Source organism: Gorilla gorilla, chromosome 3 (genome assembly GCF_029281585.2).
Source record: "Gorilla gorilla gorilla isolate KB3781 chromosome 3, NHGRI_mGorGor1-v2.1_pri, whole genome shotgun sequence".
NCBI lineage: Eukaryota > Metazoa > Chordata > Mammalia > Primates > Hominidae > Gorilla > Gorilla gorilla.
The window spans coordinates 153425283-153450078 of record NC_073227.2 but is presented as its reverse complement, the minus strand read 5'-3'; the positions used below and the strand labels follow the sequence as shown (position 1 = coordinate 153450078).

At 38.0% G+C, this 24796-nt stretch overlaps 1 protein-coding gene and 1 long non-coding RNA gene across 3 annotated transcripts in view; one reads left to right on the top strand and one right to left on the bottom strand.

Moving 5' to 3' along the window:
- PCDH10 (protocadherin 10) overlaps positions 1-15847 on the bottom strand; it is a 58298-nt gene extending 42451 nt beyond the window's left edge. For both annotated transcript variants that reach the window (XM_019025941.4, XM_004040387.5), the window contains exons 1-4: positions 13193-15847; positions 11571-11629; positions 10913-11019; positions 2625-2930 (exon numbers count right to left, since the gene is read on the bottom strand). In XM_019025941.4, coding sequence (XP_018881486.1) covers positions 2625-2930; positions 10913-11019; positions 11571-11629; positions 13193-15823 — 3103 coding nt within the window. In that variant the 5' untranslated portion in view covers positions 15824-15847. The remainder of the gene's footprint in view (positions 1-2624; positions 2931-10912; positions 11020-11570; positions 11630-13192) is intronic.
- A 7427-nt stretch (positions 15848-23274) lies between these two features.
- LOC129532864 (uncharacterized) overlaps positions 23275-24796 on the top strand; it is a 54045-nt gene continuing 52523 nt past the window's right edge. The window contains exon 1 of the long non-coding RNA XR_008678799.2: positions 23275-23363. This is a non-coding gene — a long non-coding RNA (uncharacterized lncRNA). The remainder of the gene's footprint in view (positions 23364-24796) is intronic.

Below are 24796 nucleotides of genomic sequence, written 5' to 3'. Positions count from 1 at the left end.
TTTGCATCCACCTATTTTTGTGTAAAAGTTGTTTTCTTGCAGTTTTTAGTTTTAACTTTAGCAATCGGAGGTATAGAAATCAAGTTATTTGTACTGACATTGATCTCTTTTGTATTTTTAAGCATATCGTCATTTCCTTGTCATTATTGTATAAATGACAGTGACAGTCTCATTAGGCTTTTTAGAGCTTTACAAAAACATAACTAAATATACTGCTATTTTTCTTAACATCAAAATGTACATTATATTCATTATGAAACTGCATATTTAGCAAAAAAACTCTACAACTTTAATAATTATTCAAACATTCTGATTAAAAGCAAGTAGTGTCAATTTTTAGCTTTTTTAATTATGTAAGGGACTTGCTTTAGACTTAGAAGATGACACTATTTCTATTCTGAATGAAAAAGGACACAAGTATCAAAAACTATCACCATATGAATTTGAGGGGCAAAATGGTCAGGAATAGTTTTGTTTTAGAGTTTGTATTATCAGACTAACCATAAATTTTTTATGATTATTAAGTCAGAGTCATGGTGTAATTTTAAATATAATTGGATGACTCTAAGATGACATTAAATACTAAAAGTTAAATTAAAAAAAAAAACCAGTCTAGACATGATTAAAGTTGTATGAAGAACTAAGAAGAGCAGAAGTGAAAACAACAAAATAGCTATTCTTCTGCAAATTTTCCACCACAGGTCACACGTCAGCCCAAACCCTAAATTTTGAGCCGTGTGAACTGGCTAAAACAGATTAGGGAAAAAAACTACTATTAAAAACTAACTCATTCCAACATATATATATTCATATATATATGAATATATGTATGTATATATATGAATATGTGTATATATATGAATATATGTTGGAATGAGTTAGTGCATATATATACACATATATATGAATATGTGTATATATATGAATATATGTATATAATGAATATATATGTGTATATATATGAATATATATATATATAAATGAGCAAATAATTAAAATTTTCCTGGTGAAATAATAGATGCATTCTTTTGATTTTTAGCAACACACATAAATGTTAATAAATTTCATAAACCCTGAATCAGATTTCTAAATGAAAGACCAGATTCTTAAGAAATAGAAAAATTTGCATTAAAATATATGCAGCATTAATATTTTAATAATAAAAATTGTTTCCATTAGTCTTATTAATAAAAAAATCTAGTCAGTAAAGAAAAGATATTTGTAAATGTTCAAAATTCCAGGTCTATATGTAAGTGTAATTTCACCAAGATTAGTACTCACTAAGAGCAAAAGAGGGCAAGTTGATTTTCCCACTATATTTGAAGTAGATTTACCTGTTATTATATGGTAAAAGCAAATATTTGTATTTATTTAGAAATGCAAATTTTTATTAATCTGAATCATATACCCTTCACTTTTTGCCTTGAAATGATTAATAATGTATTTCTATAATGTACATTCTTAGTTTAAGTGAAACAGTAGTTAAATATGCTGTTTAAAATTTGGAAAAGTTTTACTTTTAATAATAAACAAAATTTTGAATCCAGAATTCAATTTCAGAGGCAAAGATCGCATCATGTTCCTCACTTATTAAAGTTTGATTTTAGGCTATTTTAATTCACTAGCATGTGTGGATTTGTGAGTTAAACTTAAGACATTAGCATCCAAATTGCATTTTAGACATCTCAATATTTCCTCTCTTTAAGTATTTGTTCTCTCTTTGTATAACTTTAAAAAATAAAGCAAAACAAATGATTTTTTGGTTCTGAAGTGCTAAAGTGGTACATCATGCTGGGGTATTTGTGGTTCTGAGTAATTTGAAAAGCTGAAAACAATCCTTCATAAAACACCACCTATTGTCACTACAATGTATGCATCTAATAAAAGACCATTCCTTTAAGCATATAACACTTGTCTATTTGCTCTATCTATGTCCAGGTTAGTAGCCACAACCTCAATGCATTCAATCTTTGCTTTTCACATTATACTTCATAAAGGCTAAAATAAATATTCCTCTGTTTTTTTCTTTAAGTTTTTAAAAACTCTTTTACTTTTCAATTTCATCAGTCATAAAAGAAATGACATATCTACAATCTGTCTCATCTTTTGTTCTAGCTTATAAGTTCCACAGTTATTTTTGTAGTAGATGAAATAAAACATTATGTAGGATGGATCTGCTATATAAGATAAGTCATCTTTTGATTGTTATGAGTTTTATCTTTATCAAACATTATTTATGTAGTTTGACCAAGATATTGAATTGCCAGTAATATTCATCCATTAACTAAAAGAAAAATATTTCTATTTCTCATTACCAAGATCCTCAAAGGAAATATATTATGGAATCTCAAAGCATTTTTATTGTTCGCAATGATTATATAAAATAATTTGGAGAATATAGTCCTATATTTTGAAAGAGCTCAGTGCAATTATTAACGTCTCAATGTTAGAGGAATCTATTATTTTAAATAAAGAATATTGCCCTAAAGTGCTGCCAGCATCCAGTCACTTTTATCTTTATTTCTTAAAAAAACCTGAACTCCATTTTTACCAAAAAGAGTGGAATGTTGAACTTTATCTCCTCAAAGGGAACACTTTAACAGAGCCCTTTGTGTAATACTTACTCAAATATGGTGGTTTGTAAGGCGCTCGCGTATTAGTCAGCAGTCCATCCAGCTCCTTCCTCTCCAGAGTGCTGTGAAGGGCCTTCTCTTTGCCAAAGGTGGAAAAGGACCGCTCTGCCCCAGGCTGGGCTTCTGGAGTTTCAAACACCTCAGTGTCTGGAACAGAGTCCATGCCGGGAACATGCAGATTGCTGCGATAATCAGCAGCCTGGCGTCCATCAGAAGGGACAAAAGAAGGCATCCAGCACCGATCTGAGTGGCCCAGAGCTTTACATTCCTCAGTGCAATTGGAGAAGAGATCCATACCTGTAAGCAGAAAACAGAAACTACGGATGCAGTCTTCACCAACATGACCAGTTACTTAGCAGTGTAAGATTACAGGTAGCATAAAGGGTGACAAGTGAAGGTGTCTTAACAAATTTTTCCTGGCTTATCCTGACAGGAACCAAATATTGTTTTGTCTCATTTTTGTTCATCACTTTAAAAAGGGAAAATGATCTGCAAATGTAAAAGATAAGACTCTTCTGGCAAAGAGGCCTCTGAGATAGATGTTTCTAAACTACTTAGGGTATTGGGCAAAATATTGGCTCTAAACAATTTAAATAACTGGGAAATGGTGAATAAAAATAGTAGACATCTTTTAAAAAATCTCTTGTGAAGTTCATAACAGATAAAACAACAAGGTGTAAAAGCTTTAAAATCCATGATCCCTAACAATGATAAATATCTGACTTTTTTCCTTAAAAACAAATAAACATAAGAAATATGCCAAGCACCAAAAATGATATTTAGATTATGAAATTTGAATATGAAGCAGAAAATGAAATTCAACAGAAATGTGGCATACACAGAGGAAAATCAGTAAAAAACAAGAATAAAACACAATTTCATCAGCAGCTAAAAGCATATTTTCCGAGGTTTCTAGGAAATGACTTCCTAAAGGTATTCCTCAATGACACTCTGGTAGTCCATATTACTAAAAACCACTTATTATTTACCACCTTAGACAAATCCAGAACAAATGACTGTAATTAATGAAACCAAGGTAACCAAATGCAGTGTAAATCAACTGCAGATACTATTGACAAATACGTTATTACTTGCTCTATATTGGAACACACTTGTCCTAGTCAACAAAGAGTTGTTTGCTTACTAATCCTATAATACCAAGATTTCAAAGGACAAGTTCAAATTTCATTGTCTTCCTTAGATTGACAAGATTATAAATATTATCTGATTATGATCAAGAAAGGTCATTCAGTTTCTTAAGCAAAGCATAAGAATTTTCAAGCACTACAGAATACTATTTGATATTAATGCTGATATATATAGCACTACACAGAAAAACACATAAACAAAAATAGCATTTTAATGTTTTTCTAAACATAGTAACATATCTATCAGATATTTTAAAACAGGGCCAAAGCAATCTCAACCTATTCTCAAACTTTAAATGGCTAAGAAGCTCCCTGGCTCACTGGCATGGAGCTGGGTGTGGAATGACAGTGCCTAGTAGGCCACTTTATTTTTTAAATAATATTTTTAAAAAAGAAAAAATAATAAAAAAATTTTAAAAGAGGATCAATTTGAAAAACAAAAGTATATTATTAATCTGTAGAAAAGAAACTCGAATCCATGCACAGTCTGGAAAAACATTTTTTAAATCAAAAGAATATTTATTTAATGAACATACTTGATTGTTACTTCTATTAATACCACAAGTGATTTGAGCTCTTGAGCAAGTTTTGGTTTTTAAATTCCTGATAGTATTCTGTTACATATTGATTTATGTGTATTTGTGTATATGTTATCTGCATATATAAAATAAAATAATTTTTCAAAATTATGAACACTCTAGTTTGTCTAACACTATCTAGATTATCTAGATTATCTAATACTTAACTCTAGTATTTTGGAGTTAAGAACAGCAAATTACATAAATTTAAAAAAGTAACACCAAGCTTCTTATCATATATTAATCTCACTGCATAATGACTTTTTAAAAATTTTATATTAAACTATGTAGAATGCTAAGTCTGACTTTGATTATAATATTTCACTGATAATTTTCCTGTATAAGTCTGGAAATAAATTACTGATCAGTGAACTGTTGAGGAAGGGAAACGTGAGCTGAAGCTGGGATTAAGGAATCTGACTGAGAACAGCATGTAAAACATGTAAATGTTTCACTAGACACCAGAGAAGCTCACTCCTTTATCCTAATTTTGCAAGAAGATATGTGAAAAGAAAAAAAGAAAGGGAACTAGAATGTCCCTGATACACATTTACATACTAACTAGGTAGAGGCTACAGAACCAGAGAGAAGATTGATATTTTGACATGATAAGTGCTGCCTATTTATTAATAGAATGATGGGGGAACATAGATTTTTTTAATTGTAGAAACGTCTTTAAGAGTAAAATAATTATGAGCAATTATTTATTTTTAAAATAAACATATACTCAATTTGAATAGCTGATATAATTACATTCCAATATACATTAGAACTAATATCATTTTTCTTCACAGGACGACTAAATATCACTTTAAATATGCTAGATAAGGCAATATACAACCTTTCACATATTTTTTTTGCACCTAGGCCCAACTACTCTTCTAATTGTGAATATGACGATTCCACACATAATTTTAATAATCTAGTATGTCAACATATATTAGGATACTGCTTGATTTTGGTAGAAATTACTTTTATGTAGTTTATACCCCAATGTGCCTATTTTCCTATCTGGCAAGTATGTTTTTCTTCTGCCTCTTTTGATTATTTGAGTTTGGTTAAAATTTCCTTAGATTATGTAGTAAAGTTCACACAAGTTGAGAATCTGTATTAAAAATAAACTATAGCATGTGCATGGCAAAAAAAAAAGTGAGGATATAGAAAAAGTTTTTTGTTAAATGAACAGTATCACTCTACAGAGGCAATAAACATGTAAATAATGTTCTTAATAAATCTATGAATTAATCCTTTTAAAGTGGAAGTCCTTTAGTAATAATATACAGCTTCATATAACTAGAAGGAAAGGTAAGGTGGCTCAAATTGTACATAAATGTTTCACCAGTTTTATTGATAAGTGTACCTATTTCTCAGGAAGAAAAATCAGACATAGAAACAAACATTTAAAACAACGTAAATTGTAAATCAATAAACTTCAGATAAGTAACAGAAAACTTAATTAAAATTGATTTTTTCATTTGTTATGTAGTTATATAGTTTGAGAGCTACATAAATTCATTCCATTACGATTCCTCACCTTTGGAAGATACTGTATAACTAACATTTTATCTTTTATCTCCTGTTGCTAGTCCCATTAAATATAGTACTTTAATTACCAAGTAAGCAGAGGCATATTTAAGTTTTGTTGTGATAAATGACTTTATGATGCACAGGGATGCCAGATATTACAGTAGCTAGGATATATTAAAATGCATAACTTTAACACTGCTCTTACAATTTTTTAATAGCTCAAATTGGCAGCTCAAAAGTTAATAAGTTTAACTTAATTTTTCTTTTTCTTATTCAAATGCCCTTACTATGGAAACTGTGGGATTTTACAACAGAAAATTACAGACCAAAACTCAATTAAATTAAAAAAACAATTAAATAGACTTTAGGGATACAAGTGCAATTTTGTTATGGTGGTGTAGTCTGGATTTTTAGTGTAACCATCACCTGAATAATGTAAATTGTACTCATTAGATAATTTCACATCCCTCACGTGGCTTCAGTCTTCCCACCTTTCAGAGTCTCCAATGTCTATTATTCCAAACCTCAGTTTTGAAATTTTGGTAATATCTAATAAATGTTTCAACATATACCTTTTACTTGCAATCTCTTTTTCTAGTTATTTATTTTTTCCACTTTTCATAAATAATCTGTTCTGCAAGGGATGATAGCTGACGTGATAGACTGCCTGTTATGCAAAGATATATTTAGACAAATTTTAAAGTACATGGTTTTCAACTGGCAAGTAACTTGTCCTGTATACTCACAGGCAGTGGATATTTCCATTGAGACCAAATTGTGATTTCAAAAATTTTAGAATTCAATTTGTGCTACTTTTTTGGTGACTGTCATAATACAATATTGCGTGAACATTTCTTTTTGTGCAACAAGCTTTCATTCAAAACGTTTATTTTTTCCAAATATGATAAATTAATTTTAAAGGAGATATAAAACTTTTCATTTTTTGAGATTTCTAGTCCTCTTTTAACTACTTAAAATACATTAATTGTAACCACAAAAATTGCAGTATGTTTTAGAAAAACATGGTTTTGAAGCAGATAGTTATTAACATAACTCACTCATGAAAAAAATCAAAATATGCCCATCAAAATTTTCTCCCTACCAATAATCTTTCAAAATGTATATATTTTTCACCATTTCCTCTCAATATTTTGTCTTCTCTATTGCCTCCAGTTATAAATCTCTCCACATTTTCAAGTTGCAGCTCAAAGTTTCACTAGTGAATAAGGTTTTATAAATACTGGTGTAAATCCATTTTATATATAAACCCAAAATCAAATTTGGCAATTATCTAAATTCTTAATGGAGTTTGGAAATAGGTATTTGTGTTTATAATAAACCAAGAATTCTATTGCTGATATTGTAGTAATGCACTGGCTTAATGCATTTCAATGATATATTTTATCTACTAATTTGAAATTACTGACCAATCAAATCACTTTATTTTTAAAATTCATAGCCAAATTTTGACCATGCATTATATCTGTAATTAGTTAGAAACTAAACATATTTGGAAGATAAGTTCTCCTATAACTGAAAGAAAAAATTATTGAAGAGAAATTTGACAATTTTCAGAGAATGTCTAACAAGTAATTCAATCACTTATTAGGATTCTCTCTTTAACATATTTTTTTAAAGGCACAAGGTATTAAAAATAAATTTATAATTAAGCTTAGCATTATTGACAATGTAGGTATTTTATAACGGAAAAAGCAACCTCTCACTACTAAACAGATCACTTTAGATATACCTCAAATAATATTAAAATGTTTAAGAATATACAATTTAAAATATTCTATCTGTATCCTAAAATAGAAGAAATAATTATGCTTTAATCTAATGATATAATAAAGTTGAAAATATATTTCTTTAAAGTCCAATTCTTTGGCTGTTTAAGCTGTGATTAATCAGTTTTTCCTCTTGTGATGGTTTATGTCTGCATTTACCACTTCTCCTTGGACTACTGCCATATCTAACCAATACATCAATAGTGCACTGAAAAAAACGGGAAGCACCTTGACAAGGCTATAGAAAGAAAGTGCCACAGAGCAGTGGTCAAGGCGAAGAATTTCACACATGGAGCCAGGTGCAGTGGAAAACTGAAAAAGCTTATGTGATTCTCTGTGCAGCTGCCTTCGTGTTTAAAGCCCTTCTATGAACAACATTGGTGACGGCAAATGGCTTAGAAAAAAGAAAAGCAAGAAGGAGGGGGTGGAAGATAGAACAAAAAAAGAAAACTATTCATAAAAGAATAAATAGAAGGCATATCTAAATAAATAATACAGAATAATGTTAATGTAGAAAAAGAAATAGGAATAAAGAAAAAGGAAGTTCAAACAGGTGAAGCACTAAGCTAAATAGTCTGTACACTATAGTGTGGAATATGGTACAAACTGAAAGAGAGAATTTGGAGTCTCTGTCTTTCCAATGTTAGTTTTGCTTGATAATCTAACTTTTCCCTACTAAAACCTAGTTAAGTGAGATTTGCTTATTATAACACAATGTTTTTTTCCTATCCTGAACTTAGAAAGCTATGCTATGAGTAATATTACCTAATTTTGCAAAATTGGAAAATCATTAATATCTGGCTTTACAATGAAATAAAACAGATTTATCTGAAATAGGCTTAAATTTTTAGAAATAGTCTAGCTGCTTGATGTGAGGTTTATAGTACATAACAGCAGAATGGACTGAAAAAAGTCTTTAAGTAAATGCATTTTAATTCTCTGCATTTGAGGTTTTATACTTAAAAGAAAACACTTCAAAATCATTCTTACAACAAAATTAGACATTAAATCTGATTGCAATTCAGCACACAAAGGTGCAATCACTTCTTAACATAAGTGGTTTATTACAATCCTAAAATAGCTATTATTGTGCCCAGTATGTTGTGGCTGCCGTGTAACTACTAATGAGATACATAAAAGGATTGTTAATTCTGTAACACTTTTACATGTTTAAGAACTTAAAGATACAAAAAAATTTTAACATTTTGATAAAAACAAAAACTGCCTGGCTGAAATGTTTTCCACAACACATTTTAACATTTTAGTATTCTTTTAAATGCTTTGACATCTCCAATAATTTGAAAGAAACATTACAGAAATGGTAACACTGAGTGACTGTGAAATAAAGTAGCTACTGGGAAGATGCACTGATAAGAATGTGTTCTCATCTATCTTCCAAATTTGGCTCTTTTGCAGATGTTTCTTCATTTCTCTTTCTTCAGTTAGGTTATTATGGGTCATTATGTCTGAGGGACTAAACTAATTGAAATGTTCATTGAGATTGAAGTGCTACAGGAAAAACAAAGCGGGGCATGTGGGGTGGGAAAGGAGTAAAATGCATCCAAAGAAACATGCAACAGATACTCTTTTTAAAACATTAAACATTTTGTTTTAAAAGTTTTAAAAGTTTAAAAGTTTTAAAAGGTTGACAGTTAAATTAGAAACTCTGAAAAAGAACAGGAATGAGCAATGCTAAATGTACAGTTTTTAAAGATAACAATAAATCATATGCCATATATAGGGCAAAAATGAAAGGGACTTTGTACTCACATATAAACTTCTGGCAAGATCTGGTTTGTTGTCAGGTTCCCAGACACTAAATAGATGCTCTGTTCACTTAGCGTGAAGGCCCGCAAGGGGCAGAGACCTCCGGGGATTCTTGGCAGTTCTCAAGTCTCATTAGGCCTGCATATTAATGACTCACAGCAATATAAAGAGACCCTTGAGCAGCCTTTTTTCCCTTCCTCCTGCCTGGGTTTCCCAAGGCTAAGGCAGCCACAGACACAGCACACATTAGCCAAGTGAGAGGCTTGTAGCAACCACTGCTGCCAGGCCACCATGGGGTGTACGCTGCCCTTTGACACACTGCCTCAGCACCATCCAGAGGTCCACAAGTGTGTTAAGGAATGGGTGCTCTCGAGGACTAATATCACCTTGAAAATAAGAACCTATCACTCTATGGTTATATTATTAAGTAAAATAAAGGTCCAGTCTCAAGAGAGTTGAACCCAAAGACAGTCTAAGATCAACATTTTCAGGAGTTAGAAAAGTTGACTAGCCTTTCTGTTTCTTCATGTGTCAAATAAACACAAAACTAGATAGAAAAAGTAAAATATTCAACAAACACCCTTCAAAGATGAAAACCAAAAAATTAGGAAGGACACCAGAAGTTTATCAAATCATTTTCATTTTAACATACATATTTTATTTCATGTAAGAGTTTCCTTTTAGTATTAGTAATAAGAGTTACCAGGATCTCATAATACTTGACTTTCTAAAAAGAAAAGTAAAATAAAATGAATATATAGCACATTGAAACCTATCAGTGACTACCATCAAGCCCACAAACAAATATACTCAGAGTTCACCTTTTGATGTGTCATGGACCCTGTTGAAAATATGAAGAAACCAAGGACACTTCAAAAAATACACATTATCACATATTACCTAACGTTCTGAAGCCTAAGACTCAAGATTAGAAACTCTGTTTTCAATCCATTAATGACTTTTAATCACCATTACTTTTCTCATTCAATACTTGGTGGTGTGTAAAATGCATTGCCCTGGAAAACAAGAAATGTGGATGCTAGTCTTCAGTCATCCATTTATCTTCTTGTGACCTTGTGCAGGTCAATCAATTTTATCTATCTTCAGTTATCTCATCCACAAACAAGTTTAAGAATACCTTAATTGACTGAAGACTGGTAACTGGACCAAGTGAGAGAGCTATGTCCTTCTGTATGCAATGTGTCCATTAAAGAACATTACATAAGCAAGATATATTTCGTATTCTGACACTCTCCACAATGAATTCCTAACATTAACTCTCCAAAGGAACATTGCATTTTTACAATTCTCTTTAAGTCTGCAATTATCAAAGTAGAGTGACACTATTTTTCTGTAGAGTTACCAGCATTAGACCTACGGAAAATTGCCTAGGACATCATCCTTCCTAGGTTTATTTTTAAAAACAAAAACTATAAAAGTTAGCATTTAGATTGCCCTTTGATCACACTTACCAGCTGACTGGGCACGGTTGGTGGCATCATGATCACTATCTCCCTGTTCACTGTCTCCATGACCACTGTCCTTAGAGCTTACTATGTCGGCTTCCTGGAATGCAGAACTAGAAGTACAAAAATGTGAATATTAGAATAAAAAAGGTGAAGAAACACAGAAAACATTCTTCTGCCACCACATGGTCACAGATGGTGCTGCAGACTCACAGACCTCTTAGTTGGCTTTGTTTCTGCATAAAGCTAGTTTTTATAGCCTAAGCTTAACTATTTAAAAATGATCGATTAACAGTCATTTTGAGCACTTAAGTCATGTAAAGTTTAGGCATTACTCTATAATTGGAGCTAAATACATGTTTATATCATTTTCATAAAATAGATATAAATATACATTTGGAACAGTGAGGAAGACTATCGGAAGCTGTGTAGGAGTGTAAATTGACAAAATATTCAAATATAGTTTAAGCGTTGTATATAAATGAAACATAATGTATAATTTTTAATGTATTGTCTAGGAAACACAATATAGTTCATATTTATGTCCTGCCTTAATTGAAAATATTTTATACATTTTAATTTTAATTTAGAATAATATACCTACTTCCTACTTTTACTAGGTTGTAAATTGTCCATTACTGCTAGGGAAAAAAAGAGTCCATACCTGTTAACTCGGCGAGGTCTGTCAACTAGATAGCTGAGCTCTGCTCGCTGGTGTTTAGTCTAGGAAAAAAATAAATAAATCAAGAGCATTTGAATGCTATGGGTTGAACTAGCAGTCTACTTTTGAGGTTAGGAACTATATCTAGCTTAAGTAATTGTATATATTTTTTTGAATTTCCAAGCTCTCCTAAAACCTCATCCTAGTGATTGCTGTGTAAGGGCAGGGGAGATATGCAGAGACACTTAAATCCACATTTTAGTCACTTGTAAAGGTTAAAAAAAAAAATTGGCTAACTTTAAATGTGTGTGTGTTTTTTAAAGAGAAAATGCAAATGACCTCATGGCTAGAGCTCATATACTATTGTCTCTAACAGAGTCAACCTGTTTATATTCTGCTGTCTTTTTCTTCAGTGGCTTAAAAAAGTGTTTAGGTGCATACTGGTTGACACAAGAAAAACAGCACGCTCAATAAGCAAAAAGTTTGGATATTTCATGGAATTATGTTGTTGTTTATTTTCAAAATGTGCTGAAGATACAAATGAGCTGTACAAATTTTCATGAAAGTCAATTAATAATATCTAAGACTCAAATAAAATAACCTGCCAGGAAAGGAGTTCATAATCCTGCCCGCCCCCCCTCCCCCGCCCCCATTCTTTTCCCCTCCAAAGGCCCTCTGCATTCGCCTCCCCACCTCTACCACCCACACACCTTTCCGGTCCAAGCTTTCTTTCACATAAACCAACTTTGTTCTCCCCGCAACCCCCACCCTCCGACTTTGTCACTTCTCCATCCTTTTAAAAAGAAGTCAGAATTGACAAGCCAAATTCTTTTATGAAGAAAGCCAACAGCAGTGATTTATCCAAAACAGTGGCAAGAAGGTGATTATTAGCTAAAAAGATATATTTAAGACAACAATTGTTTAAGCCTTTCGTTAGTTTACTCTTAACAGGGGTTTGTGCCAACGCAGCTTCATTCAAATTCACACTGTGTGGGCGCTCGGCTTCAAGAGCGTCTGTAAATGCTGTCCAGAGCCGAACTGAAGGCTTTTTTTGCAACCCGAGTTCAGAGGACAAGGATCTGGTAACTTGTTCACTAAAACATGCATTCGAGGTTAGACAACTGTGTAAAGTTAAACAATCTATAGCTTACTTGTACACGCGACTAAAAGCATCGTTAAACAAAGCAAAACAGAGCCAACTTTATTAATGCCTGGGACAGACGCAAAGAAAAAAGACCTTTGCCAGTGCTAAAAAGTAAGTCCCTCCTCCACATTTCCCTCTCCCTTCACGCAGTTTCCCTTCATGCCCAGGTTACTGAGAAGGGAAAGGACTGACAGGAGTTAAGGTTTTAAAGGAAAGATGGAAGAGCAAAGGAGGGAGCTCCAAGGTGGCAAAGTACCAAGGGGACGGAATGAAAATAAATGTGAAAGGGTGGAACAACGCGAAAGTTAGGTTACACACGAAGGAGTGGGAGAAGGTGACCGCCCATCTCCGCTCCCACAACGATACACATAAGCTAATATCCTAAAAATAGATACAGTGCACCAGAGATACAAGGGCCGGGCTAGAGGAGGCTTTCTGATGGAGGAGATGAGAGATGGTGGTCCTTTCGCTTCAGCCTTACCTCGTTGGACAAAATGCTTCCGTTGGAGATGATATCAGGCTGCTGGTCGGTGTAACCGGTGACGATGGCCCCGCAGGGGTTGTGCTCAGTGTCCGTACTCCGCGAAGGGCTGCAGGGCTTAAGAAACATCAGGTCGGTCTTGGCGGACTCAGGGGTCAGGCATACCTGATAGCAGTAATTCTGGTTGTGGTGGTGGGAGCCAAAGCCCCCGGACTCCTCTACCGGCACCTGGGCCGGGTTGCTGGGTACATTGGAGCTCTGCACCAGCATGATGTCCGACTTGCTGAGTTTCTTCTTGCGCGCCCGGGCTTGGCGGCCACAGCAGGTCGAACCTCCGCCACCGCAGCAGCAGCAGCAGAGGCAGCAATCGCTGGCCAGACAAGTATAGATGTTGAGCTTCTTCTCTTTTTGGCAACGCACGGCCAGCACGATCATGGCCAGCAGGAAGATGAAGGACACCGAGCCCAACGCGATGATGAGGATGAGGGTGAGGTCTAGCGAGGTTTCCCCGCCGCCAGAGCGACTGGGGCGCTGGTGCTCTCCTGACCCTCCGCCTCCGCTCCCGCCCCCGCCCTGGGGCTCCACGGCGCCATCCACCAGCTGAACCACCAGGGTGGCGGTAGAGGACAGGGGCGGCTGCCCATGGTCGCGCACCTCGATCACCAGCTCATAAGGCCGCTGGGGGTCGCGCTTGGCCGGGACTCGGCGTGCTGTGCGCAGCTCCCCGGTGCGCCAGTCCATGCGAAAGAGGTTCATTTCGTTGCCACGCACGATGCTGTAAGTGAGCCGGGCGTTCTCGCCGTCGTCCGCGTCCACGGCGGCCACGCGGGTGAGCAGGTAACCCGGCTCCGCCGAGCGGGGCAGCACCTCACGCGCTGGAGTCCCGTTGCGCCCTGGTAGAGGCGCTACGATGGCAGGGGCGTTGTCATTTTGATCCACTATGAGGATGTTGACAGTGGCGTTACCAGCCAGCGCCTGGGGGCTGCCAGCGTCCCGGGCTTCCACCTGAAAACTGAAGTCCTTCAGCTGCTCATAGTCGAAGGAGCGCAGGGCGTACAAGTAGCCGTTCTCAGAGTTGATAGAAACGTAGGTGAAGACGCTCATGCCCTGGATCTGGCACTCGAGGATAGAGTAGGCAAGCTGGGCGTTGGCGCCCTCATCGCGGTCGGTGGCGCTCACCGCGTAGATGTAGGCGCCAGGCACGTTGTTTTCAGTCACATACACGTCGTAGACCGGCTGGCTGAAACGCGGCGCGTTGTCGTTCACATCCGACACTTGCACCTGGATCGACTTACTGGTGGAGAGCGCAGGCTCGCCCCGGTCCCGGGCCACTACAGTCAGGGTGTAGGAGTCCCCCGCCTCTCGGTCCAGGGGGGCTTCGGTAACGATGGTGTAGTAATTCTTAAAGGAAGACTTGAGGCGGAAAGGCACGTCTCCCAGTAGCTCGCACTGCACCTGCCCATTCTCCTCTGAGTCGCGGTCAGTCACGCTGAAAAGGGCCACCACAGTGCCGGGCGCCGCGCCCTCACTCACCGCCTCCTTCACGGTGCTGAAGCTGATCTCTGGCGCGTTGTCGTTAGCATCCAGTACTCGCACTAGCACCTTGCAGTGCGCAGGCACGGCGTTGGGGCCCAGGTCCTTGGCTTGCACGTACACTTGGTACACTGGGCTCTCTTCATAGTCCAACTCGCCGCTTACCTCCAGTCTGCCAGTGCGCGGCGAGAGTCCGAAAAGCTCCCGCGCCCGGGGCGAAATGTGGCTGCTGAAGGAGTACACGACCTCACCGTTCTGGCCCTCGTCCGGGTCGGTGGCGTTGAGCTGGATCACGAGAGTGCCTGGGGGAGAGTTCTCTGGTAGGGACACAGTGTAGACGGGTTGGTCGAAAGCGGGCACATTGTCATTGGAGTCCAGCACTCGGATGGTGAGTAGGGCCGTGCCGGTGCGCTGCTGCTGGGGGGGCAGGCCTGCTCCCCCGCCACCTCCCCCTCCTTCTCCTACTCCTCCCCCACCTCCTCCGTCCACCGCGGTCAGCACGTAGCGGTGCACCGCTTGCTGCTCTCGGTCCAGTGGCTTCTCCAGCACCAGCTCAGCGAATCGGTTGCCATCCCCCTGGGTCTGCACGTCCAGGGAGAAGTAGCTGTTGGGGGTGATCTCGTAGTCGCGCAAGGAGTTGGTGCCCACGTCTGGGTCGAATGCGCTCTCCAAGGGGAAGCGAGTGCCTGGCGTGGCGCTCTCAGAGATTTCCACCGTCAGGTCTGGCTCCGGGAAAGAGGGGGGGTTGTCATTAATGTCCAGCACCTCGATCTCCACCTGGAACAGCTCCAGGGGGTTCTCCAGAAAGACCTCCAGGTGCAGGACACAGGAGGGGCTCTGTTTGCAGATTTGTTCGCGGTCTATTTTCTCGTTCACGTACAGCACCCCTGTCTCCAGGTTGAGGTCTAAGTAAGGGGTCCTTGAGTTGGGCACCGTCTGAAACCCGCGAGCCGAAAGTTTTGTAATGTCCAGACCCAGATCTTCAGCGATATTCCCCACGAAAGTGCCATGTTCCTGCTCCTCCTGTACCGTGTAGTGAAGCTGGGAAAAGACTCCTTCCACCATCCAGAACAAGGCAAACAATAATAGCACAATCATCTCCAAAAGGAAAGGAAGTAGCTTCCCGCAGCCAGTCAGCCACCCAATCACCTCCCCCACCACCACGAAAGAAAAAAAAAATCTGAAAAAATACAAATAAAAGTGCGCTACGTGGGGGCTCCTGTGGCTTTCTATCTTTAAAAATCTTACTCCTTTTGCTTCATTTTAGAGCTTCCCGCAATCCAGCCTCATTTTTTTTTAAATCTTAGCACAGGAAGGGTGACAGGCGTCCCCTTTCCTCATCCGTAATCTTTCCACTGACCAATTAATAAAATAACAATAATACAATAGTCAGCGTCCTTTATTCCGACAGTCTTGGCGCAACGCGGCGCTGGCAAATCCCAAAGAGGAAATTTCGATATTTCAAGACTGTCCTCGGTTTGTCTTCTTGCTGATGGGAGGAGAATGAGGAGGAGGAAAAAGAGGAGGAGGAGGAAGAAGAAGAAGAGGAAGAGGAGAAGGAAAAGGAGATGCTGTTGGCACCCTTAAACATGCCTCTTAATGTCAACGGCTGGCAAATGCAAAAGGGCTTAAAATCAGCGATATAATTTTGTGCCGGAAAAGCACAGAACGGCTCTGCAGCTTAAAACTTTCATTCTCTTCATTTCTCCGGATGGATGTTCTTCTTGACATTTTTTTCCTCTTTCGCTCTATTTGTATTTTTTGTCTTTCAGAGTCTTGGTTCCCTCTGTCCTCATCTCCACCGTTACTTGCCTCTCTGTAAGTGTAATGAGCAGTTTCTTTTCTGCTGTTTTCTTCCCAAGCCTCTTTCCCTCTAACCTGTCTCTTTTTCCTTCCAGTCCTTCCTTCCTCCTGCTCCAGCCTCTGAGCCTGTGGTCTGGGCTGGCAGTTTCTGAGCTCCGAGCGCTCGGCTTCTCCGTTTTTGCGCAGCGCCCTCATTCTGCCAACCAATCGCCCAGGAGCACCACCCACCGAGCTGCCGATGATTGGCCAAACTGGCCGCCAAACAGACACGTCACGCGGCAGCCGGGCGGGGCGGGACAGAACTCTCGCCCGAGCGGCCGGGGTGAGTGTGAGTGTGAGAGCGAGAACAGCCCCGCAGGTCCCGACGCGCTGGCTGGGGACAATGCCGCGGAAAGTTCCCAGTCCCCAGCCGCAGGTAATGGGGAGGGAATAGAGAGGTTCCCCTGTTTGCATCAGCAAATGCGAAAACATAATAGCAACAGCTGCGATATCCTCTCCTAGGAGCGGGATTTCCAATGATGCTAACATTCTTTTTCCTTTAAGGTATTTTCCCTAATACGGATCATGGAAATAAATCATCGAGAAGGGAAAAAGTAGCGCAGGGCCCACTAATTGGCAAGGGTTACCTAATTAAGGGACCCTAGCAGAGACTGGCAGGGCATTTAAAAAGTGGGTATTATATGGCATGTGTCAATCTAAAGGTGAGGGGGTTTGACGGGGCCGTGAGGAAAGGGGCGAAGCATACGGAGTAGGGGGTGGAGGTGACTCCTAAAAAGCGGAGGAATTCACGCTAAAGGATGTGGGGATGACAGCGCTTACAGACGGGCAGACGCGTTCGACGTGCCTCTTTCCTCCCAAAATACATATTCACAAAATACTTACCAAGTAGATTAACTCACTCGAGGACCTAGCTTCGAGCCGTGAGCGCGTTCATCAGTGACTGAGGAGTTGATATGAGCCGCTTCCTACGAGCCCGCCATCCTAACGCCGGGCTCTGGGGCATCCGGCACACAGCACCGCCAAGCGCTGCAAAGCGCCTCTGATATCCCTGCGCCTTGTGCGGCCAAGTGCCACGCAGCGGCTGGGAACACCGGCTATTTTCTATTTTTTTTTTTTTTTTTGGCAATTGGAGATCGATCCCTTTACCCACCATGCTAGATTAGACCACTGATTTCTGCCAATCCTGGGGTCAGCCCGCGGGGTGAGGACAGTGGGGCGGCGGCGAACGCGGGCGGGGTGGTGGGCAGGGCCCGTGCACACAAGGGGCCCGAGTGTGCACCGCTGCGGGTATCTGCGAACACGTTTGCACATGCACGGTACTTGCATCCATCCTCCCTGGCCCAGGGCTTAGCTCTGTGTAAGCCCCAACGGAGCCTCCCTGAGTTCCGAAGGACGCGCTTGACCAGCTGTGAGTGCCCATTCCGGAGGCGCAGGGGCAACGCGGCACGTCCACATAGCTAGTTCTTGTGAAGTTAAAACACAGCGCGAACTCTTTAATGCTGGAGAGTGGATAGAATGTCAGTTCTCTAAGGAAAGATATATAAATATATATTTTTAATTAATGGGCCACTAGCAAGGAATTGGTTGTTTATTCACGAAAGAAGCCCCTATTCAATCTCCTTCTTATGCAAAGAGGCAGGAAGGTCCTTTGCTGCTTTCTGGTAATGAATGACCCAAGAATATCACCACCACAACCTGCGGGAAAAGTAGAGTCGTTTTCCGACCTGGAGATACGTTGCCATTTCCTCCTGGCAAGGAATTAAAGAGGGCTAGTGTCCATGGGCGTGATTGTAGCCTGAGACGTGCTTCTGAGAGTCCCGCGAATGCACGTCTACTGCCCTGATTTCCGCGCCCCAACTCCCCGCAACGCCGGGTCCCCCCGGCCCCCCGCACTTGGCTCTTTCACGAAGATGGGTCCTGCCTTTGAGCGCTTAGAAGGAAAGGATGCCAGCAAAAATGGCTAATCCTTTTCCAGCTGCAGTAAATTGAAGACTGGCCAAAGCCAAGCGAAAACCGCTGCAGTTAAAATGATTTTAGCATCACGTCTGCGGCTGAGAATGGAGCGGCAGTGTATAAAGGGACCTGTGGATCAATGAAATGGAGATTATAGTGTATCTGAATATTAATACGGTATTGCATCTGTACTTCCACCCCTCCCCCCTTTCTTTTTCTTCAGATCTGCAGAATTGAAATGAAATGTTTTGAGCTCTTCAAGCTGACTCGTCAGAATCCCGGAGCCTTTTAAAAAATGACGGTAATTTTCTAATGCGTTCATTTGTACGTATGGAAACACTTGTGTGTGTGCGCGCGAGTGCGCGCGTGTTTGCATGTGAGAGACATGCAACTGAATGACAATGCAGTTCCAGAAACTGGGGAAGAGGGTTTCTACCCCCGAAATTTGATGAAGTTTGAGCTGACTTGGGGCGTATGCTGAAAGCCAGAGAGCTTCCAGAGGTGGAGATGAGATGGCCAGATTTGCCTGTAAATAATCACTACATCCACTGTAACACTTGAGCTGCCTTAATTTTTTTTTTATTTTTTTATTTTTATTTTTGGTAGCAGATGTGTTTGAATGGAACTCTCTCCGCAAACGTGGGTTACAGGCGTCTCCTAGCGGCGAAATCAGCATAGGGCAGGCCAGAGAATTTTGCTTTGGAGAGCTCGCCTTTCGGGGGCTCTACAAGATTTCTTGGGTCATAGGGGTCTGTGTCCGCACCAGCGTCGCTGAGCCCAGGCCCCCTAGAGGTCTCGCCTCTCCGACTTCTAGTCTCTGTGGCGCCAGCCAGGGACCAGCGGGGTGACGGTAGGGTCTTCCTCCCGGCCGAACAGAACAGAGCCTGGTCCTCCGCCTCCCGCTAGATAGCTCCAGCCAAAGGCAATTCCAAGAGCATTTTGTTTGGAGCCAAAATCAGATAGTGGCATTAATAGCCTTCTGTGCCCCTTTACCCTAGAGCCTTTAAAACAACCATACCCCGTCACCCACAAAACAAAACAACACTTTAAATTTGCCTTTTAAAATGCCTCTAAAATGTAACAGGTTTACTTTTTCCCTTGCTGTGACAATCAAACAGATCCCTGCCTTTCGTTTTTCTTTTTCATTCTTACTCCCGTGGACCCCAGAATTTAGTGAGATGAGGTTTGTATATACGGCAGCCTCAGTAATGAGGCTGACTACCTCTTTGAAGTGTAGAGCATCATGTATATTCTGTGTTCCTCAATCCCCCCGTTACTGGAGCGGAAAAGGAGAAGGAAATATTTTGTACGTAATCCCTTCTTCACCCTCCCCTGTCCACCCCCTAGGAGCGCAAACTGTTTGAGCCAGGACAAACTGCACCCTAAGAAACAGAGGAATAGTTTTATTATTTGGAGGGAGGTTATCAAAATCAGTTTTCATAAAAGTCCTGGTTTATATACTAGAGTGATAGTGCACATTTTTTATTTCATTGGGCTTTAAGTGCAGCAGAAACGGGGGCGCTATGGATCCCACAAGTGTGTTTTACAAACTTTGAAACTGGGTTAAGGGATTGCTTTCTTCTCTGCCCTTCGCTGCAAAGGGTGGGGCAGAAACAAGTTTGTTAACCAGCCTTTGGATAAATGAGTGTTTGCAGTGATTTAACATGACTTGAAAGCAATTTGTTTCTAAATCCTCTTATTATTGCTATGTGCCCAGAGCTTTGAGGGAAGTTTTTTTTTTTTTTTTTTTTTTTTTAGAATTGGAAGGAAAAATTACTTTATCAATAACCAGGCTCCACCAGGATTGACCTAGATGGTTGTTCCTGGCACTTGTCATTCTCAGCAAGCACAGCTCAGAGAACAAATACAAAAGACCCAAAGTGCATTGCATCTTTTATGGGTAAGCATGAAATAGGTTTATTTGTGGTAGTGTAATCTAACTTAAGAGGTGGGAAGACAAGGCTTTGGAACCAATGCCACAAACATTGTGTTAGTTTTTGTTCATCTATAGTAAAAAGTGAATGCTGACTGGAATTTCTGGGAAAGATTTATAGCATATGCAATTTTAAGTATTCAGGTAACTCTTTAGTTACTGTGTTTTAATCCTTCAAGCCCATCAGAGAACAAACCAATCCTTGTTCTTGGGATTGAAAATACTAGATATCCCATCAAGCACCATTATCTTGATATTGAAAGTAGAAATGTGCTTCTCCATTTTGTTTAACCTAGTTAATATTGGGGTGGCTTCACATTTCAGTGCCTTTTCAGTTATCAAGCAGGGCCAACATTTTGTTAAACTCTAAACAGTGAATTAAAAGCACTGAATGAGCTGAAGCAGCCCTCTAATGCAAAATGACAAATTGCACTTAAGCAATACATGAACAAAAAATGATTTATGGATTTTTACAATGGTCTGAGCAAATGAAAGCAACATGAATTATACATCCTAATGCTCACAATATAATTTTCTAATAATACTGTTTCAGTTCAGATACTATACTCTGCTCCTTTCTGTAAGAGAAATTGATCAATAAGAGGTCCAGGAATGTTTTTAAATTGGGCACTGGTTTGTGATACTGATTCCAAAGTGTGTGTGTGTGTGTGTGTGTATACATATGCATATATATGTGTGTGTGTGCATATATTTTCTTTTGGTTTTGGGGAGGTGGGTTGATGACAGACATTGAACATGCATTCTTGTCAGATTCTTCACATATTGTGTCTTTTGGTGGTAAATAGTCCTTTGAAAACTTTTGTTTGTTCCATACTATCTTTCAGAATGCAGATAAATGGATGTCATTCAAAATGACAGTCTTTATTGCCTTATGACTTCTTTTTCTAAAAATTAAAATGTATTACCTCATCTTACCCTTTTCTTCCGTTGCTTTGGATATTAAAATATCTTATTTCTCCAAAATGTCTCTTAACCTCTTCATATTTGTTTTATCCTCTCTTTTTCAGATCATTGTTTTATTCTTTAGAGCATTAGAAACATACCTGGGCTAGTAAAAAGGTCATGGCACCTTAGTTTTGTAGCCTTAGTAGGCAAAATACACACTATGGGTTGTCTTAAATTACAGAAAAAAAAATCAGTCAAATAAAATTTTATGTGCTGTTTGTGTTTTGAGTCTGAAAAATACAAAAATCTAGTTTCCTTTGTGTTATGATGATTGACTACTCCTAGCATTTTTATTTAACCGTTTGTGGTTTGTATAAGTGGTTATTTTTTGGGAGGTATGTAGAATTTTAAGCGAGGGTGGTGTCTGTGCTGTGTTGCATCCTCAACCACAGGAAACTGCTTAATCACCCAGAGGCCTCTAAAGTCACATTATTAGGCTTAATCTTAATTATCCAGGTTTATTTAAAAAAAGAGAAAACAACATTGAATCCCCGTTTCTGCTTTTGACAGCATTAATCACTACTTTTACTGAAAGATTACTGAAATCAATGATGTGATTAGGATTGTAAATAAGAACTAAAAGACATCACATTTAAAAAGCCAGCTGCTTTGCTTAACAGGGATATGTGTGGGTTTTACTGACATGGCCCAGAGACAGAAAATGAAGCTTCAAATATAGAGGTCGATACAGAACAATTTCAAAAATTAATTGCAAGTCCTGATCAAGTTCATATGAGTAAGAGAGAAGTTGTCTAGAAAGAGCTCTTTTTCCTTACCCAATGGTTTTACTTTTTATTTGATAGTGATACAAAACGTGCATAGTTTTAGTGTTTGCCTGGGAAGTGTAAACTATTTTCTTAAAATGAAACCCCTTGATTTTTAAAATACAGAATAAGATTATTCTATATAATAAGAATAAGAACCCAAATTGTGATTAGGGTTGAAAGTCGTAGAGCTATATTCTTATTCTTATAATAAGAATAAGAACCCAAATCATGATTAGGGTTGCAAGTCATAGAGCTATATTCTGAAGAGTTTTGAAACATTATTGGGGACAGACATTATCAAAATAATATAAAACACAGCTTGAGAATTACATTAATAATTAGAATTAGAATTAAAACAGTAAATCAGAACAAACAGTAAAACAGATACTTCAATTTAAAAAAAAAGTATTTCTCTCAGTTTCACTGCCTGCTTAGTATAACTCTTTGTATAAGAAACATGATTTCCATGATATCTTATTTAAACAGGCTTGGCAAATGCTGTACTTTATCCTCTATTTTATTGCAATTTCATCTATTCTTTTTAGGTGAAAGTTACTAATGGTTTTTAAACAGCTTAATATTTACCTAGAATTGTTATGTAAATTATATTTGGTATTCTCCATCTATATAGGTTTTATTATCCCAACATTATAATTAATGTTATAAGGATGTTCAGAGTTTAAGTAACTCACTACATTATTACAGAATTCAAATCCGGATCTTTTGCTGCCCATATACAGGCTCATTTTATTACCCCATGGGCTTTCTTCAGTCTAACTGAATTGAATTTACTTAGGAGGTAAAACAAACAAAAATTTCAAATTAACTTAGAAATGGAGTTAATCCAGATTTTGGACTGACAGAAATGCTGATTTTATCCTAGTCAAATTGGCTAGTACATTACTGAGTTGAGTGATGGAGGAATTCATAAATATGTTTGAGGGTTTTCTTCTTTAGGGATTTTTATCAGTGAAACAAAGCTTGAATATGTTTTCTTACAAGAGAGCGATATTATAAACAGTCATCTTTTTCTCATGCAGAAGTGCCCAATGTGGAAATCACAGATTTCAAGGAAGGAACAAGAAAATTGATGAAACAAGTTCAAAAGAAAGGTACCTGTGCCTCATCATTCCTAAAGAACACTGATAATGATCCCAGAAGTATGCCATGTTCTCTTAATTCATCAGAGATTGAAAGCAAAGGAAAATCAAGAAATGTACGCAGTTTACATGGTGCAAATATTGGTGTTTATTTTGTAAACATTTCTGAAGCAGTCTTTTAAAAGGGAAATGTGTTTTTGTTAAATGAATTTCAAGTATCACTTCATGCTAATTTCGTCCTCAATGTTGCTTAAAAATGGTTTTAATTATAAAGTTTTGAAAATTAAAAAATTAAATTTATTCATGCCAGGAGAAAAATGGACAGGAACTTAAAAATACCTTTAAATTTTGAAAGACATAATCAAATGAAGATGATTGTGGCATCGTATTTACTACTATAAGTAAAATTTATATTAATATTTTGGTATAAGAACTGACAGAAGAAAAACATGTTTATTTTAGAAGTGAACTCAGTAATTCAGAGGATACATAATGGGCTCTATAGGGTAGGTTATACATCCTTTTTACTCATTTCTGAAGGTACCCGACTATGACAGGAGATGATATGGTAAATTTATGAGGAACATAACTTTGAGAATTAAACCAAATTGGGTTCATATTCTTGCTTCTCTAAATATTTGAAATTGGAGAAATTACTTTGAAGCCCTATTAAGTGTGTCAAACATTTGAAACATTTATTAAACTATGATGATACATTGACCTTGTTATTTTGAGGCTTCAACTGAAATGATATAGGTAAAATTCTTATTCTATAGTGGATTCTCAGTAAATGTTAACTATTTGTATGGTAAGATGTTTTGGATGAGGTAGTCTATAAATAGATATTTGTTGAGAATAATCGGCATTAATTTTCTTGGGGGTTTTATTTCCTTTATCAAATATATATTATTTACTAAGCAGATACCAAAACATTTAGTGTCCCTATTTTGAGGGAAATTGCAATATGATTTTGAAGACTAGATGCAAATGATAAGTGATGAAGACAACTAACTAAATTTTAGTTAAGCTTCAAAAATATAAAAGTCAATTATGAGCTTTTCCCATAATTATATATCACATTTACTTGCTTTCTTTCAGATAAACTTTTATTTTCAGTAAGTTAAAATTTATATGATAAAACTGATAGGCAGATAGATTATAAAAATCATTTTTGTAAGCAGATAGCTCATTCATTTTAAAATAGTTTTTTTATTTAAATATTTATCAAAATTTTATTACTAAAGGGCTTTAATTTGATAGAGTCATTTAGTTTTTTTCCAATTCTTTAGAGTAATATCTTAATACCTTCTCCTCTATTCCTGCTGAGTGCTAAAATTCTCAAAATTAAAAACAAATTGGTGAAAAATAAGCCTCCTAAAATAGAATGAATTCATTAGAATACCCAATTCTGAGCCTTAAGCCTCAATTGTATTTGAACTTTCTTTTCAGCATTTTCCTTGCCATTTTCTGCCTATGATTGCTTTTATTAACATTCTCTTTAGTAATTATGACAATTTGAGAGGCAAAGACTCTCAAAAACATGCATTGG